The sequence below is a fragment of the Xiphophorus hellerii genome, chromosome 22 (assembly GCF_003331165.1).
Source record: "Xiphophorus hellerii strain 12219 chromosome 22, Xiphophorus_hellerii-4.1, whole genome shotgun sequence".
NCBI lineage: Eukaryota > Metazoa > Chordata > Actinopteri > Cyprinodontiformes > Poeciliidae > Xiphophorus > Xiphophorus hellerii.
Genome location: NC_045693.1, coordinates 439,003 through 457,172, shown reverse-complemented (window position 1 = coordinate 457,172; position 18,170 = coordinate 439,003). Strand labels below are relative to the sequence as shown.

General features: G+C 36.6%; 2 protein-coding genes across 5 annotated transcripts; both read left to right on the top strand.

Moving 5' to 3' along the window:
- The first annotated feature begins 3,514 nt into the window (after positions 1-3,514).
- On the top strand, positions 3,515-11,355 carry LOC116712960 (uncharacterized). Of its 4 annotated transcripts, none has more exons than XR_004337736.1 (7): positions 3,516-3,758; positions 3,921-4,037; positions 5,266-5,388; positions 7,106-7,222; positions 7,633-7,708; positions 10,862-11,085; positions 11,250-11,355. XR_004337736.1 is itself a non-coding variant. In XM_032552869.1 (6 exons), exons 1-6 carry the CDS (start codon positions 3,670-3,672, stop codon positions 10,898-10,900), a joined length of 561 nt encoding a protein of 186 aa, XP_032408760.1. In that variant the 5' UTR covers positions 3,516-3,669; the 3' UTR covers positions 10,901-11,351. The 4 variants fall into 4 exon arrangements, 2 of the variants coding, with proteins under 2 accessions (XP_032408759.1, XP_032408760.1); XR_004337737.1 differs by having other exon boundaries at positions 11,265-11,352; XM_032552869.1 differs by having other exon boundaries at positions 10,862-11,351.
- A 2,833-nt stretch (positions 11,356-14,188) lies between these two features.
- Positions 14,189-17,663, top strand: LOC116712977 (stonustoxin subunit alpha-like). Its single transcript, XM_032552890.1, has 4 exons — positions 14,189-14,258; positions 15,286-15,459; positions 16,167-16,213; positions 16,336-17,663. The coding sequence occupies exons 2-4, from the start codon at positions 15,344-15,346 to the stop codon at positions 16,878-16,880; spliced, it is 708 nt and encodes a 235-aa protein (XP_032408781.1). The 5' UTR covers positions 14,189-14,258; positions 15,286-15,343; the 3' UTR covers positions 16,881-17,663.
- Positions 17,664-18,170: the final 507 nt, after the last annotated feature.

The window sequence follows — 18,170 nt, the reverse complement described above, 5'->3', positions numbered from 1 at the left end:
AATCCAGTAAATATTTCACACAGATTATCAGAATGTTGATAATCTCTTGGTTTTATCCATTCATTCATGAGTCACATTTTATTTAAATGTTATGTTATCTGTTTATTTTTTTCTAAACATGTCTTGAATTCAAATGTTAAATCTTCCTTTTGTATATTTGCTTCAGTTATACTTGTGTTTTTAAGCAATAAACAGATTTTCTTCTGGATTTGAATAATTTGCTTCTCATTCTATTATGTTCAACAATTCAATAATTTCAGCAAGACTAATAGTTATTTCATTAAAACATTTTTTTACATTGACTTCAAAAAATGTCCAAAATTACAGTAATAGATTTCCAACTTGATAGATTTCCAAGTCAAGAAAAACCATGGTGAACATGACAAAAGAGCCAAGAAGAGATTCTTTACTTCCAAAGTGACAGACTGAATAACAGTTTTTTTTCTTTCTTGCTAAACACATATCTCACCAAACCAGAAGCTATACAAAGAAAATGGTTCAGGATGACTTTCAGGCTATTTTGAAGTTAACTAATAAAATTTATCATTAGTAAAAAGTACTATTGATGGGGGAATTAATGTGGTTTTCCCCATGGTTGTGAAACTGGTTTAATAAAGTCACACATGTAATTAAAATACTATTTGAAGACATTCTTTCTGTTGAGCAAAAAAATGCCCTGGCACATGTGGGCCACAGGTATGAGGTATGCCAGGAATACCAAGGGAGGATAGGTTTCAAAAAATGTTTAAAAGACACATTTTTGTTTTCTAAACAGATCTACATCTAGGATGTTTTCAACTCCTTTAGCCATCACACAACTGAGTGTTCACAACATATGGTCAAGGGGGACTGTGACATGAGAGCTCTCATCCTTTCTTTTTAAGTCAGTAAAGCAAACTTTTGATTCCTGACAGATGTTTAATATATTCAATATACACAAGAGCAAGCATTGCAAGAGGTCTGGTTTCATGTGAATGAGTCTTAAACAAAAACATGAGGATGATTCAAAGCTATAAAATAAAGAGACACAATCAATTCAAACAAAAAGTTGATTAAAGGCAACCTGGAGGTTTTATTTCCATTTCTTGTCAGATGATTTATTTGATCTGGACTTAAACTTCATTCTTTAGTTTAAACATTAACTCCATTGGCACAATGAGCTGCAGGTACACCTCAGTTCCTGTTGACCACCAGAATCAGCTGCAGGGTGAAGATGACTGGATTCCTCAGTGCACAGAGACACACTGTGACTCTGGAGAACACATTGAATCCTGCTGCTCTCTAAGGTTTTTATAGGAAAACCAAGAAATAGAGCTGCTGTTTAGTGTGTGTGTTGTTTTTTGTTCTGATGTCTGACTTGAAGCTGGAAACCAAATGGCTTCTTGAGGATCAGGAAAAAAAAACTTTGAACCTTGAAGTTTCCAGGAACTCCACTTCTGTTCCTGTTGCTGCCTAACTGTCCCACCTCCATCATGGGTGGAACTCCACCTCCTTTCAAGCAGATCACCTGTGTCTAAGTCTGTTGTTCAGATGTTCTTCTTCAACTCTTCTTTGGACCATTTCAACAAACTGTAAGTTTGTTTTGTTTCCTATTTGTCTTGAGGAACTTTCCTGTTTGTTTCACCTATCCATTTGGAGAACATGTTCACTAATGATTTCAGCACAAAGTTTCATCTCTACAGTTTCAAGACTGAATTACAGGATTATAAGATTGATGATGAACTGGAATTAAACAACATGATAAACAGTTGGTTTTTATATTTAGATCGTTAGAACTCTGTGGACCCAACCAGTTCCAAAATGATTTGACTAAAACCTAAATATCTCAGAGCTTAAAAGCAGAACTGTGGGCAGGTTTTGCTATTGATTTGTATAGATACAAAAATCCACTTGAAACCTGAACCGTCTCTTTAAGATTCTGCCACCAGTTAAACCTTCTGGATCATTTTAAAATGTATTTCTGTCCCTTTAAGAATGAAGGCCCATTTGATAAATGTAGAGAGTGATAAAAGCAGAACTTGTGGTGTTTCTCTGTCATATATGCCTCCTCCTTGCTGTTTATAGCAGCTGTAAAATATCAACTGTTCAGAGAGCAGATTAAAATAACAGCTGAATACCTGAAGGTGTGTTGAATCAGATCAGAAAATATAAAACTTTAAACTTTTGCATATTAAACATTTAAGACTGGAATTCATGAAAAAAGACAGATAATCTAAAAGTCAAGTTTCTTTGCACATTTCAGCAACAAGACAGTTCAAAGTGATTTACATCATAAAGCACAAAAGACTCATATTGGATCTAAAGATTCCATCAATAAAACAACAATTATTTGCAGTAATCAGATTTATAGGTTTATTTCATCCCAAAAGTGATCATTGTACTGTTCTACAGTGTCAACCCATTAGGTGTTGACAATTATTAGAGTTAAGAGTTATATTTCCTAAATAAAGACTTTAAGAAATAACTTGATGATAATATTTTCATCTTAAATTCACTCTGTTTATTGGGCTGTGTGATTAAAAGTTGCTGTCTCTTCAGAACCAAGTTCAGTAAAATCCACCATTATTGCTCTTCTCATCTGATCCACTGTGATTATTGTGACCTTTGATCTTTTATGATCCTGCTTCAGTTGCTTCACTTTCTGCCTCCAATATTTTCAAACTCATGATGTATTTCTCCTGCTGCTCACAGGCTCAATTATCCCTGGATTTCACTGTTGCTCCATTCCTTCTGGTTTTGGCTTCACAACAGGGTGCTGTTCACTGTGTAAAAGTATATTTATATGGCAGTGTGTAGGTCGGAGTTTATCATGACCCAAAAACTAATCGGTTTGTGTATGACTAGACAAATTACAACTCAATAGGTCACTCATTCCAAAGTCCCATGTATTCAGTCATGGTTAAAAACAGAAGAAGTTGGTCATTGCATCAGTGGAATCAAATACCTTCATTTTTTAATCTGGATCAGAAGATTTCACACAAACTGGGTCACTGACCAGCATGTTCGCCAGGTTCCTGGATCTTTTTCAAGAACAATTCCAAAGTTTTTTTTGCAGTCAACAGTCCTGGATTTCCAGCCCTTTAAATTTAGCTTAAATCTTCAAAACAAAATGCATCAGGAATCTCTAGGGATCCAGATTCAACCATGGTGTGGGAAATACAGAGAAAGTAATGCCAGAAGGATGAAAGAAAGGAAAGTAAATATGAGACAAGCAAGGAAAGATCTAAGGAATGAAGGTAATACACAAGTAAGGAAGAGCACATGGAAAAAGGAGGACCAGGAGCAAAAGCACAAAGAAAGAATAACAGAGGGAAGAGCAGCCCATTTAATGGTGGAATAGGAAATATTTTCTGAGAATGTTTATTCATGATCTTATATAATTGTGCAGCCCATTTTCCCAAAGCTCCTCCTTGGAGCTGCAGTCTCCAAGCTGAGTTTCCACCTCACAAAGCACAGTTTGCACATCAAAGCAGAGAAAACTGACCCAGAAAAAGATCTCAGCTGTCTGGGAGAGCTTTTCAAGGTCGTTGATAGGAAAATGAGGAGCTGCTGATCTGTTTCCATCTCATTAAATAAAGGATGATCAGAGATGATGTGCAGATAATTGTTTTGTGTTTCCTCTGCAGGTGAAGGGAGAAAGTGTGTGTGAGCTGATGTGAATTCAGCAGCATGGATCAGTGTGAGGACAGAGAGGAGGGAGTCCCTCCCTCTAAAACCACTCTGTGTGGTGAAGATGAGAGCCAGAGCAAAGGTCAGAGGTGAGGTTGTCCCATCTCTCTGTTTAACAAGAACTTACATCCACTTAACAGCAACACTAACGAATTATGTTTTAGCAGTTTTAATCATAGCTTCTTAAACCGATAAGCCCTGTCCACTATAAAAGTTTTCTGTTTTTTTAACATTTATATTTCTTTTCTTAGGAGGGAGAAAGTCACACTTAAAAACAAGCATGAATTTAGGGACCTGTCCTTCAAAAGCCATGAGTCAAAGGATATGTGGTGGGATTTTAAATCAGATCAACCTCCACCACCAGAGAGGTGAGCTGTATCTAACTCCTGCAACTATGAGCACTGAGTCAGCCTGAAATGTTTTTATTCTGACCAGGTGGAAAGAACAGATGTTCTTGGAGGTGTCCTGGATGCTTCTATCTCATGTTTAACAGCTCTGGTCTTGTTGATTTTGGGCCTCATTGATTAGACGCCTTCATCAAACACTTTTCTCTTGTTAAAGTGAAATATTTGGCCTGAACTTATCTTACTCTGATTGGGTCACTGTTGCAGAGTATGTAGAGGAATGTTTATTTCAACTGAGATGGAAACAACAATAAAATTATGATAGAAATTAGATTTCATTCAATAGTTCATTTTCCCTGTGGTTTCACTTTGAGCCATTAATTTGAAAAAAAAAAGAACATATATATATATATATATATATATATATATATATATATATTTTTTTTTTTTTTTTCCTTCATTCAATAGTTCTTTTTCCCTGTGGTCAGGCATGTGCGGGGGGGGGGCTGCACCTGCCCCTTTTATCCTTGTTGCCCCTAGTGCCCTTTTTGAGGTTTTTTTGTTTTTCCAAAAATGTATTTATTTTAATCTGTATTATTTATTTTAATCTGTCAGAAAGCCTGCTTGTGCCTCTCAGCAATAATATTTAGCTAAATATAATAATTTAGCAAAATAAACTAGTCTGGCTGCCCTCAGTCTAATTACTCTCAGTTTCTCTGCCTCCATGTTGTTCAGACTCCGGGTCCATGGTGAGGAGGAGGGGGGCGGATCTGTGCCTCTAACGATCAAATCATGGGCAAGAATATTTTTTCATACACTGGTTTGTGAATAAAAACGTAGGTCTGATGTTGACGTTAGAAAAACTGTTTCTATTTATATTTCCATAATTGTCCTCGCAATAGCAGGACAAAACCTGCCTTGCCCCTAAACACAGAAATGCTTCGGCTGCAGAAAAAACTTCTGACTTTAACTTAATCATTCTCCCAAATGCCCATTTCGCTACAGGCAGTTTGAGTCGGTCCCACTGACAGATAGAAAGATTTTCTGTCTTTATATCAGACATCCTGATATAAGACATGTTACTGCGACTGTCACCGCGAGTCGCAACGCATCTCAAAGCCCCGGTATTGTTGAAGACAATTATTAGGTCCCCTTTTTCATTCTATTCACTGTCCATATTGGACTCTCATCCAATGGCTGTTGTGTAAACAGAATCTTATAAAATGGGTTATAATAATATTTCTATTTTCAGGACCCATCAGAAATTCCAACTTCAACCTGAACTTGAACCACAGCCTGACCTCATGTCAGTTGTGAGCGAGAGCTCTTATGATTTTCATATTGACTTTGAATCTTCTGGACCCTCCTCAGAAAGGTGAGCTCTAAGGTTAGAAATATATCTATTTTAAGTAGAACTAAAATATTAATAGAGATAGAAATTATTTTAACAAACCTACTTCAAAGTTACCTATAAGCCATTGATGTCTAACAATAATTTTATCTACTATATAAAACCCCTTTAATTTTCCTTTTCCCAATAATACAAGTCTGATGTAGTCACACACAGCCACAAAAAGCTAGCAACTCTTTGGCTTGACTCTGTGAGTGCAGAGCCAGATGAGAAAGTAACTATTCTAAAGGGCCCAGGAATTAAATACGGACAATGTACAAAAAACGGAGGATGACAGAAGGTTTATTAATGAGCTGGTGTGTTTTAGACAGTTTGTAAAACCAAGAACAGAAGACTGATCCAGATCAACATACCCAGCCATCTCTGAGTAAAAGAACATATTTTTTAGCTCTTTGACATTAAAATGATGTTTCAGCGACAGCTAATCTTTTTCCTGCAAAACTTGTCAATGAAGATCAGAGTTGATGTGCAAATGAAAGATGTGTTTCCTCTGCAGATGAAACAAATGATCATTTATCTGTTGTAAATATAGTTCTATATGTTAAAGTATAATACCCTATGTTATAATTAAATTGAAAAATATTAATATGATAATTTACAGTTTTCTTTTTTTTTTTGCTTGGATATTCTATATGATTTTTAAAAGACAAGAAAATAATTTTTAATATATATTTTGTTAAATCTTTAAATCAAAACTGACATCTAGCTGCAGGAAGGTGAAGTGATTCTAATCTGTAACTGTGTAAACTGAGTCAGTTCCACCGTTTTTGAAAGGTCAGTTTAGATCTTTTTCATCTACTGCTATTTTCATGCAGTGCAGAGTGTGTTAAATATATTTTCTGAAATAATGCAGTAAACGTTCATAGGAACAGTTTGTCATTCTGTGAAATGCTGGCTTCCATAACCTTCACTTGCCTCTAAGAAATTGTTGAAATTATACAACAAACTCCCAACACATTTCCTGCTCTTTTCCAGGTGCTTATACTGACACAAAAAAGCATCCATGATAACAAATGATTAGTGTAAAAACTTTTGTTTCTTATTAAACTTATTTTATACATGTAAAATATATAAAGGGAAGGGCATATAAAGAGCTACACTGATTATAGTTGATAAAATCCATGTATTTTGAAATTTGGTTTTAAAAAAAAATATCAGAGGGGACCTATTACACAAAATCTACAATTTACCTATTTTTGTACCTTCATTTAAACACCATCCAACTGTTTTGGGGAATAAATTAATGTGTTTTGGTGTCTGGAAAATAAGCTGTTTCAAAAACCTTCCAAATTTAACGTCACAAATCAGCAGGCACTGCTTGGGCTAGCAAAGACCAGCCCAAGCTGAGCTCCAGCATGGGTGGTCAATTGGTTCTACCACAGGGTGTGCTGTGCAATGTCTGCAGTGTTAACAAGTGTTTTGTTTGTTGACTTACCATTGCCTTTTTGTTTTATCCCTTTTACTGTTTTACTGTTTTGCATGATTTCACTGTAAAGCACGCTGGTCTATCTTTGTTATTTTTAATTTGCTATAAAAAAATAATTCAGATTAACGTTGCTGCAAACAGGGTTTGCCAATAGCTTTAGAGGCATACAGACAGTCTCTGCAAATAGAATTTGTCAAAACTCTTCATCTGAGTGAAATAAAGTGCTAGCAATATTTAAGAGAATTTTTTTCTTAGAATGAAGAATGTTACAGCTGAAAGTGAGCACACATACCAGAATGTGTCCTTTAAAAGCCATGTTTCAAAGGATCTTTGGTTTGAATTTAAACAAAATCAACCTTCAGCATCAGAAAGGTGAGTTGTTTCTGAATACTGAGTAAAGCAAGTTAATTCCACCATGTGATTGTGAACTTTGATATTTTTTTCATAGATTATTCTCGTACTGAATTGGGTGTATTGGATGTTTTCTAGCATTATATGTGGAGAAAATTAGTGAAGATATTGATGAGATGATGCTCACAACCCATGGTCACTGTTCAAGCCAGTGCTATGTGGGCATTCACCTTTATATTTCATATTCCTCTTCTTATTAATTATTAAATTATTTATTAAATCTTATTGTATTGTGTTTATTTGATGCTATGAACTTTTAAAATTACTTTTATTGCATATATTTGGAGATTTAAAATCTAAGAAATTTATTTTAGGAAATCAATTTATTAGTACATTTATTTACTAATAAATTGCTCCTGCTTCTTTCACAGAGTGGATCATCACTATTCTGATGATCCCAGAAGTCAAGCTGCCCACAATGAAATGCAGCTGGACTCCATATTTAAGGTCAGTAAATGTACAAAATCTACTTTTTTGTTTGTTCTACTTACGGTATTCGCCATTCAGATTCAGTTCAAATCAGAAGTACTTTATTGAAATTAAATGTTGGAAGTCACATTGTTCAAAGTTCTTCAAAGAGATGGTGATGGCTATTGGCAGGAAAGATCTCCTGTTAAGAAGTGTATAAGATAGAATCTTAAGAAGCTTCCAACCGGAAAGATAGAGGGAAGAATTTAACATTAATCTGGAACACAACACTTAAAATTAAAACCGATTCAGAAGCATTAAAAGAGATTTTGACTATGCCTTATATATGTAGCAAGTATACATGTTTGGGAAGTTCTTGAAACTGTCCCAAATGTACGTTAGCCACAGGGACTGGATTTCATTACTTATGTGAGTGTGAAATATAGAGGCATTTTGGCAGGCAGAATGTAGAAAAATAGCTCTGCTACAGGGCAAACCCTTCCCTCAGTTCTGTGTCTCCTTGGACTCATACCCAGCCACCTGCCACAAAGAGATTATACAATTCCTACTGATGTTGGCTAGAAACTATATAGTGCTTAAATGGGTTGGTTGCGGTGCCCCTTCGATCCAGAAATTCAAACTTAATTTCTGAAGTTATTGTATTAAAAGAACTGAGATATTGTCTGAATGGGAAACACTTATTCCCCTTTTTAAAAAATGGAAACAAGTTCTTGATTGTCTCAAAATTAAAAGTCCAATAATGTCAACCGGTATGATGTATAGAGGGAGTATTGGTTTGTAAACACAGCGGATACATGCACAACTTGACTGCAGAAAGAGCAGGGCAGGCCTTTAAACACTCACTGATTACTATGATTACCTGCATTTATCTTGCTGTTTGACATGAGCTAGCATGTTGTCAGCTTACTGTAACTCTTTATCACAGCATGTCAAAATAAGTTATGCTACCAAATTGACATTAGGGAATGAGATACGTCTTAATGACCCATACACATTAATTGCAGGTGAATCAATAAATGACAAGTGAAAATGGCCCAAATGTCAGACAACACTTACTAGCACTTTTAAAGCAATTTTGTGCACCGGAAGATCATTTGCTCTCAATGTGATATGTTGAGTCTCTCTAAATGAGACAAATACTTACTTGGTGAGCAAGGACATTGGAATACAGTTTTCCTAAAATGCAAATTTACATTTTTAAAAACATTCATATTTAGCATTCAAAGGACAGATTAAATAGTTTCTTGATATTTTGGTCACAGTTAGCAGGATAATTAAGATATAGCTGCATCCAACAAGGCAAGTGATAATAACCCATCAGAAATCAAAATTGTAGCAGGTTTGAACCAGATGATGTGCTAAAAAGCTGCATGCAGGAGTTGCGCCAGGCAAAGAGAAGTGATCTGTGCTGGCTATGAGTTGTAAATCTTATTTACAAAAATAATTTACAATTTTAAATTACTTGAGCTACTTAAGTAGCTTAAGTATTTAAGATACTTGAGATATTGTAAGTAGCTTAAATAGTTAGAATAAAGTACTCTTGCCTGTTTTGTATCGGTGCTGTACAAATTTTGTCTTGTTCTTGTGATTGTTGTTTTCCTTTTTCTGTATGAACATTCAAAAATTTTCATATATTCAAAAATGTTATTATATTATGAGTCTAATATGAAAAAAGAAGCCTCCAACTGAAGAAGCTGCTTTTCATGACAGTCTCATAAAGAGAATGCCAAAGGCTTCCAATAATCTTCTTGAGTTTACATAAAATCCTTCTTTGCACCATAATCTTCAGAGGTTCATCAGTACTCCCAAGAATAAAACAATTGACAGCAGAAGAATTAACACTCTCAACAACAGACTCACAGAAGATATGCAGCATCTTGCTGCAAAGCTTGAAGGAAGGAACAATTGCTTTGTTCTGGTCACATTCAAATCACAAGGCAGGTGAGGTTTTTTGGTACCAGGTTAAGGCAGGATATCTTCCACAATAACAGAACCTTCTCTTGGGCCAAGCAAGGTTGAAGAGGTGCTGCAGAATCCCACAGAGCTGCTCTGCACCTGCACAGGCCTTCAGGACTCTTGGGCTGACTCTATCTGTACCTTCAGCCTTGTCTGGTTCAATTTCTCCAGCTGCCTCTTCACTTGACCTCTAGAGACAGACACATGGGAGGTGGAGGCAAAGAGAGCAGCAACATCTCCTAAATTGGTTGAAGACCAACTTGTAGAAGCAGAAGACCTCATAACTAAAGTGGAAAATAAAACATCTCAAGTTTGATGGGACAAAGGAGGGTGGGATCTCTGATCGGGCGGAGAAGAGAAGGTTAATAAGCTTGTTAATGAACTGAATCTGTCCAGAATCTATCCAGACTTCCACCTATCCAATTCTCCTTTACTTGAACCCTGTGATCTTTTTAATCTCTGACCACATCTCTCTAAAATTATTCCTTTGTAGTTTGTTCTGTAGTTTCTTCATGTACTTTTGCTTGCTGCGTCTAATCTTGACGTTGAGCGTTGAGCTGCTTCTGTATGGATTTCAATAATTCCCTGTCTCCCTGCCAGAAAGCTCTCTTATTATGGTCTCAGATCATTGGTGATACATAGTTTGTCATTACCATGTGGGAATTGTGTTGTCCACACAGAAGTTTATATAGTTGATCACATACTCAGACATGGCGTTGATGTCCTCTCCATGTTGCTGGAAAAGAGCAATCCAGTCTGTACCCTCAAAACATTTCTGCAGGGCCTTGTTAGCTTCATGTCACCACTTTCTCACAGGCATTTTATTTACCAATTGTCTCTAAGCAAGAGGTGTATATTAAGAGCATAGATAAACAAAGATGTGGTTTGATTTTCAGAGAGGATGTCTTATTTTGGAGAAATATGAATCCTTGACATTTGCATAAAACAAATCCAATATCTTTTTTCTAAAACAATTGACAAACATTAAAAGCATAGCCAAGAGTGAGGCATGATTAAAATATCAGATATTTTCATGAATACACTGGGGCATTGTCTGTAGTTTAGCAACTAGTAGAACTGATGACTTTACATGCAATGTTTGCAACAGCTCAAGGTTGTATGTAAGTGGTGTCCAAGATAACAGTTGTGAACTTTCTTGGTCACCTATCTATCATTAGCAAAACTATTTTTAAATCACAAACTATTCTGTTCCAGCTGCTGGAGGACAACATTGTCATTTTTTGTGAAAAATGAGCTGAAGAAGATCCAGACGGTTCTCAGTCCAGTTTCCAAAATATACCCAGAGAGTCAGATACGTGGGTTGTTGGAAGGTGAGAAGGAACAGCTGAGGAAGAACAGCAGAGAGGCATTGATGAAAATGACTCTGAATTTCTTGAGGATAATGAATCTGAATAACCTGGCTGACCATCTCCAATGCAGTAAGACATCTACTAAGATTGTATCTCCTGAACACATGAGACATTCATACATCAGACAGAACAAAATCTCTTCAAATAAAATCTAAATCTAAATAAGAATAAAATCATTGTCTCTAGGTTAAAGATACTGATTGTTTTTGTTTTGTCTGTTTTTTTAAATTAAGAACATTTTGCTACAGTCTATGAGGAGAACATTAAAGCTGGTCTGAAGAAGAAGTTCCAGTTTGTCTTTGAGGGGATTACTAAAGCAGAAGTCCAACCCTCTGAACCAGATCTACACAGAGCTCTACATCACAGAGGGAGGGACTGGAGGAGTCAATGATGAACATGAGGTCAGACAGATTGAAACAGCATCCAGGAAACCACATAGACCAGAAACAACAATCCGACAAGAAGACATCTTTAACGTTCCACCTGGAAGCAATCAACCAATCAGAACAGTGATGACAAAGGGAGTGGCTGGCATTGGGAAAACAGTCTTAACACAGAAAATTCACTTTGGACTGGGCTGAAGACAAAGCCCACCAGAACATCCAGTTCATATTTCCATTCACTTTCAGAGAACTGAATGTGCTGAAAGAGAAAAGTTCAGCTTGGTGGAACTGATTCATCACTTCTTTACCGAAACCAAAGAAATCTGCAGCTTTGAGCACTTTCAGGTTCTGTTCATCTTTGATGGCCTGGATGAGAGTCGACTTCCTCTGGACTTCCACAACAAGGAGATCCTGACTGATGCTACAGAGTCCAGCTCAGTGGGTGTTCTGCTGACGAACCTCATCAGGGGCAAACTGCTTCCCTCTGCTCTCCTCTGGATAACCACACGACCTGCAGCAGCCAATCAGATCCCACCTGAGTGTGTTGGCATGGTAACAGAGGTCAGAGGGTTCACTGACCCACAGAAGGAGGAGTACTTCAGGAAGAGATTCAGAGATGAGCAGCAGGCCAGCAGGATCATCTCCCACATGAAGACATCACGAAGCCTCCACATCATGTGCCACATCCCAGTCTTCTGCTGGATCACTGCTACAGTTCTAGAAGATGTGTTAAAGGCTAGAGAGGGAGGAGAGCTTCCTAGCACCCTGACTGAGATGTATATCCATTTCTTGGTGGTTCAGACCAAAGTTGAAGACAGTCAAGTATGATGGAGGGGCTGAAACAGATCCACACTTTAGTCCAGAGAGCAGGAAGATGATTGAGTCTCTGGGAAAACTGGCTTTTGATCAGCTGCGGAAAGGAAACATGATATTCTATGAATCAGACCTGACAGAGTGTGGCATCGATATCAGAGCAGCCTCAGTGTACTTCAGGAGTGTCACACAGATCTTTAAAGAGGAGAGAGGGCTGTACCAGGACAAGGTGTTCTGCTTTGTTCATCTGAGTGTTCAGGAGTTTCTGGCTGCTCTTCATGTTCATCTGACCTTCACCAACTCTGGTGTCAACCTGATGGAAGAAGCACAAAGATCCTCAAAGAGGTATACTTTTTTTCAAATGCCAAAACTAAAATCTCTCCATCATAAAGCTGTAGACCGGGCCTTACAGAGTTCAAATGGACACCTGGATCTTTTCCTCCGCTTCCTCCTGGGACTCTCACTGCAGACCAATCAGAGACTCCTACAAGGTCTGATGACACAGACAGGAAGTAGCTCTCAGACCAATCATGAAACAGTTCAGTATATCAAGGAGAAGATCAGTGAGAATGTGTCTGCAGAAAAAAGCATCAATCTGTTTCACTGTCTGAATGAAATGAATGATCGTTCTCTAGTGGAGAAGATTCAACAGTCTCTGAGTTCAGGAAGTCTCTCCACAGATAAACTGTCTCCTGCTCAGTGGTCAGCTCTGGGTTTCATCTTAGTGTCATCAGGAGAAGATCTGGATGTGTTTGATCTGAAGAAATACTCAGCTTCAGAGGAAGTTTTTCTGAAGCTGCTGCCAGTGGTTAAAGCCTCCAACAAAGCTCTGTAAATACTTTTCTTTTATACAATAATTTATACATTTGTATGTTTTGGATATCAAGCAAATCAAATATGCTTGGTCAAGTATTTATTCTGTATTTTATTTGCTGTTGATAGAACTGATTATGTTTATTTATAGTTTTTTTTTATTATTGACTCCTTAGGTTGTGTGGATGTAACCTCTCAGAGAAAAGCTGTCAAGCTTTGTCCTCAGCTCTCAGGTCCCAGTCCACTACTGTCACAAAACTGGACCTGAGTAACAACAATCTGAAGGATTCCGGAGTGCACCTTCTGTTACATGGACTTGAGAGTTCAAATCACAGCCTAAAAACCCTTAGGTAATTATCAGGGACATGGAAATGAATTTCCTTTCAAGCCAAATTCAGTTTTTTATATCTACGTCAAATCACATCCAATGGCATAAAATAATGAAGACAGCACATAGTTTACAAGAGAAACTAGTACAATTGAAGAGGCAAGGAAACAATCTATACCAAATTCAGTTAAAGGAAAATGGCATTCCTTCAATTTAGTAATGTATCACATCCACATAAAATCATGTACTCTATTTCAAATCAACCAGAATAATATAATAACACACAGTTGATCATAAAAAGACAAAATGGTAAATATTCTGTAAGTCAGAAAAAGTGGTTGCTTTGAGTTGTAAACTCTGCAGAGATCTCTCATGCAGAGCAAGTTAAGGTGACCAAAAGGAGTTCCTACTGCTATTTACTTGATTGACTTGATGAGGTCGACTATCCACTGTCACTTCATACTCCATCTGAGGGAGTGACTGCTGACTCTACAGCAATGGAATCAATGGAATCAACTAAGTTTCCTGAGATGGAAAATTTTTATGTGTTTTGAACAATTGAACTTGGCTGCACTACAAGACTTAAATGTGCCTATATAACTGCATTGATCAGATTATTTCTTTGCAAAGTGTCTTTAGAGGATATTAATTGGGAACCGAGGCTATGCAGTACAAATAACTAAGAGAATTGATTTAAAATAAATTAGTAAATATTTTTATACTCTGCTTCAGACTGAGTTGCTGCAACCTGTCAGAGAGAAGTTGTGAAGCTCTGTCCTCAGTTCTCAGCTCCCAGTCATCCAGTCTCAGAGAACTGGATCTGAGTAACAACAACCTGCAAGATTCAGGAGTGAAGCTACTTTCAGCTGGATTGGAAAGTCCAAACTGCAAATAGAAATTCTCAGGTAAACTACAGATTTTTAAATTCCATTTCTAAATGCACCAGACATGGGAAAGTGGTTAGCAACTTGGCAGCCCAAACTCTTGTACAGGACTCGTGTTGAAAATATCCCCAAAAGAAAAAAGCTGTGTTGCACAGACAATGATAAAATTTTGGAGTGTCTTGTTAAGTAATTAGTTATCCAGTATCAGTGGAGCTGGTTGAATTCTTTAAATACCTCAGTATAGAAATGGATAATTGACTTCTTCTCCCTGCATGTGGCCCTCATTTATGAAAAGGGTTATCAAATTCTCCACCTGCTAAGAAAACTAGAAGTGTTTGATTCATAAAAATGCACTGACATTGGTTTATAAGACACTAATTGAATTAATTCCCATATCTCAACATCTCCTAATACAGTTTGAATCCAATGAAACACAAAACAAAACATTTCTGTCAACAAAATTACTGGTTCAATTCAACACTTGCTGCTGAGCTGTGCCATGCTGGTCAGGAAAGGTACTTGGATCACAGAGTACCATTCATTATGCCTTCATAGTGTTTTCATCTTCTTCCCTCTAGCAGATGCTATAAAGTAACCCCTGTCAGGAAAATTATTTCTAAAAATAATTTGTCCCTATAAAATGACCCTATAAACAGGCTACATTTCCTTTATTGGTTTCTGTTATACAAGAACTTTTAGACTTTTATCTTTTTTCATAAACACCTGTAAGTGTTATTTTTTTTTACTTATTGTTTCTTTGATACTTGTTGTATGTTTGAAAACAAACATTGTAACATGAAGCCATGTGTATAAACATATTACAATCAGTTTATAAAATTGTAGGGGCTAAATGTATCTATCTTTATACAAGCTGTTAATTATCAAGAAGAAATTGTTCAAGATTTTCTGATTTCAGGATCATTCCACATTGGATTTATTAATCAGTTGTAATTGTTTCTTAGTTTTTATTTGGAAAACCTAACTTTGTAGAAATTTGATTCAGCCTGAACCTTTTTTGAAAAAAGATATGAATTTTCTTTGTTTTTAGCTTGTCGGGCTGTTTAATCACAGACGAAGGCTGTTCTCATCTGGCCTTTGCTCTGACCATGAATCATTCTCATCTGAAAGAGTTGGACCTCAGCTACAATTGTCTAGGAGAGTTGGGAGTGAAACAGTTGTCGTTTGGACTGCAGGATTCACAATGGAGATTAAACACTCTAAGGTATGGAGACAACTGATACAGAGAGTATTTAGTAGAAGAGAAGAGAAAAAATAAAAAGCAAGCTCTGTTATCTTTTTCTCTTTCTTTTCCTGGAAATAAATATTTTTTTGACTCATAAGTTTCCACATGTGACCTGCCATAATTGATAAAATCATAAATGATTATCTGAAACATTGTGGTAAAAACACATATGTTTGTTTTAAGGTCACACCTGGGAATTAACTTTTTTAAACCAACATCTATCTCTTTTTTGCGGTTCCACCACCTCTCCCCATTTGCAACAGGAGGGATGAGCAACATAAGTGCTCTGTGAGTGGTTTGTCTGTCTGACTGGCACTCAAAGACTGGCAGCAGTTGCTTTTGGCTCAAGACTGTATGATTACTTGGTGGTTCCCCATTTTGGATTTTGAACCAAGCTACTCTCTTAGGAAAAACAATCTTTTAGGTAGTTACCACATAATCTTAGTCACATATGCTGTCATATGTAATTTCAATAGGTATTATGTAAATCTTTGTTTTTATATCTATTTTTTACTTTAAAATTATTTTTATTATGTGATTTTTTTTACATTTTCATTTCAACTTCTGTAATTCTTTGTAGTTAAGTGTAAAATAAAAAAGTAGGGTTTTTTTATCGTGCCTTAAAATGTTTGTGCTTGCTGCTGAACGAGACTGATGGTCTGACCCCTCAACCCTCGCCTTTTCAGAGTGGACCCTGCCGGAGTCCAGTGGTTAACACCAGGTCTGAGGAAGTGTAAGTGTGTTTGTCATTTCATGATTAACAACAAAGCATCTCACAACCAACCATTTTCAAATTCTTCAGGTCTCAAATGTGTCAATTATCAGTAACTGGGTTTTCTTTATTCTCTTCATCAGATTCTTGTCAACTCACAATTGACTTAAACACAGTGAACAGAGAGCTCAGATTGTCTGACAACAACAAGAAGGCTACACGTGTGAAGGACCGTCAGTCTTATCCTGACCATCCAGACAGATTTGATGTCCCTCAACTGCTTTGTCAAACTGGCTTGACCTGTCGTTGTTACTGGGAGGTTGAGGTGAGAGGAGAAGTGGATATATCTGTGAGCTACAGAGGAATTAGAATTAGAGGATACAGTGACGCTTGTTGGTTTGGACGGAATCATCAGTCCTGGAGTCTGTTCTGCTCTGATAAGGGTTATTCTGTGTGGCACAATGCCAAAAAAACACCCATCCTCTTCTCCTCTTCCTCCTCCCCCTTCTCCACCTTCTATGTCTCCAACAGAGTAGCAGTGTATGTGGACTATCCTGCTGGGATTTTGTCCTTTTATAGAGTCTCATCTGACACACTGATCCACATCCACACCTTCAACACCACATTCACTGAACCTCTTTATGCTGGATTTAGAATATTTCCTGATTCCTCGATCTGTCTGTGTTAGGTTAAAGAGTCTCTGAGAAAACAGACACATGGAAATTAGAATTATTCTTGGATGTAGATGTTCTGTTTCTGTCTGTTACACACCAAATATTTTCTGCATCAGTGGTTGGGACTCTTTCACCATAACTTTAACCAAGAGGAGTCAGTAGCACAATTTATTTATTAAAAATTATTGATCCTATTTTATTACACAGAAATTAATCTCGGACACCTAAGACTTTCTCTCTCATACACATATTTTGAAAATGTTTCTGATTATAACATGTATTTCAATATGTCACAGCACAATTAATGTAGTGAAAAGATGCTTAATATTCTAGATAGCAATATTGGAACAATGGTGAAACAATATTGGAACCATGGGGGGTTGCTAGTTTGATTTCCACTGTATCTGCCTCTCTTATTGTGTCCTTGGGAAAGACACTTCACCCACCTTGACTGCTGCCATTGCTCAGAAAGGCTGATGACGCAACATCTTTGGGGCACAGTGAGTCTGTAACTGAGGCTATAAACCAGTAGCTTGCCTTTATCAGAATGTGAATGTGTTCTTGAATGACTATGTTGAATCCTATTCAAGTCTGGTTTTGATTCTAAAAATATGTATCATTTTGTATCCCTGTAAATTGCCTAAAGAATTTCATTGATATGTACTGACCTGCAAAAACAAAGAAAGACAGATTAGTACCGTTAATTGGAGAAATGAAGAGGGGAAAAGGGGAGAAAACACCCGTTTTTGATGTACCCATGTTAGAGAACAGATGTATTGAATAAAAAAAATGTATTATATAGTACTCTGTTGTTTAAATGTATTATTAGCTTTAATAATACATTTAATTATATAGTCCTACTCTGTGATTTAAATGAATTATTAGCTTTAATAATAATAATACATTTAATTATATAGTCCTACTCTGTTGTTTAAATGTATTATTAGCTTTTCTCTTGTTTATATGATTTCTTGTTTACTAATAGATTTTAATTAATCTGTAATTTAACAGACCTTCCTCCAGTTTTTACTGCTCTTATCCACTCAGTATACCACTGAGTGTACTCAATCATTACAGATCAGTATTACAGAATGACAGAATGTAACCTAATTTCTACCACCTAACAAGTTGATCTTCTCAGTCCAGTTGAGTTCTAAATAATTCTAGATTAGTGTAATTCTTGGAGTACTGATATAATGTTTTATATGTGTGTGTTTTGTTCTTTTGCTTTGTTCTTGTGAGTAATATTGTTTCATGTGGATTTGGAAACTACTGCAAGCAAATTGTGCCCCAGGAATAATAAA

Excerpts from the sequence above, each read along its gene's own strand:
- LOC116712960 (XM_032552868.1), top strand. The coding sequence starts at position 3,670 with ATGGATCAGTGTGAGGACAGAGAGGAGGGAGTCCCTCCCTCTAAAACC. Across the intron at positions 4,038-5,265 it reads CAACCTCCACCACCAGAGAG|GACCCATCAGAAATTCCAAC; the intron begins GTGAGCTGTATC and ends TTCTATTTTCAG. Across the intron at positions 5,389-7,105 it reads TCTGGACCCTCCTCAGAAAG|AATGAAGAATGTTACAGCTG; the intron begins GTGAGCTCTAAG and ends TTTTTTTCTTAG.
- LOC116712977 (XM_032552890.1), top strand. The coding sequence starts at position 15,344 with ATGAATCATTCTCATCTGAAAGAGTTGGACCTCAGCTACAATTGTCTA. Across the intron at positions 15,460-16,166 it reads TGGAGATTAAACACTCTAAG|AGTGGACCCTGCCGGAGTCC; the intron begins GTATGGAGACAA and ends TCGCCTTTTCAG. Across the intron at positions 16,214-16,335 it reads AACACCAGGTCTGAGGAAGT|ATTCTTGTCAACTCACAATT; the intron begins GTAAGTGTGTTT and ends TCTCTTCATCAG.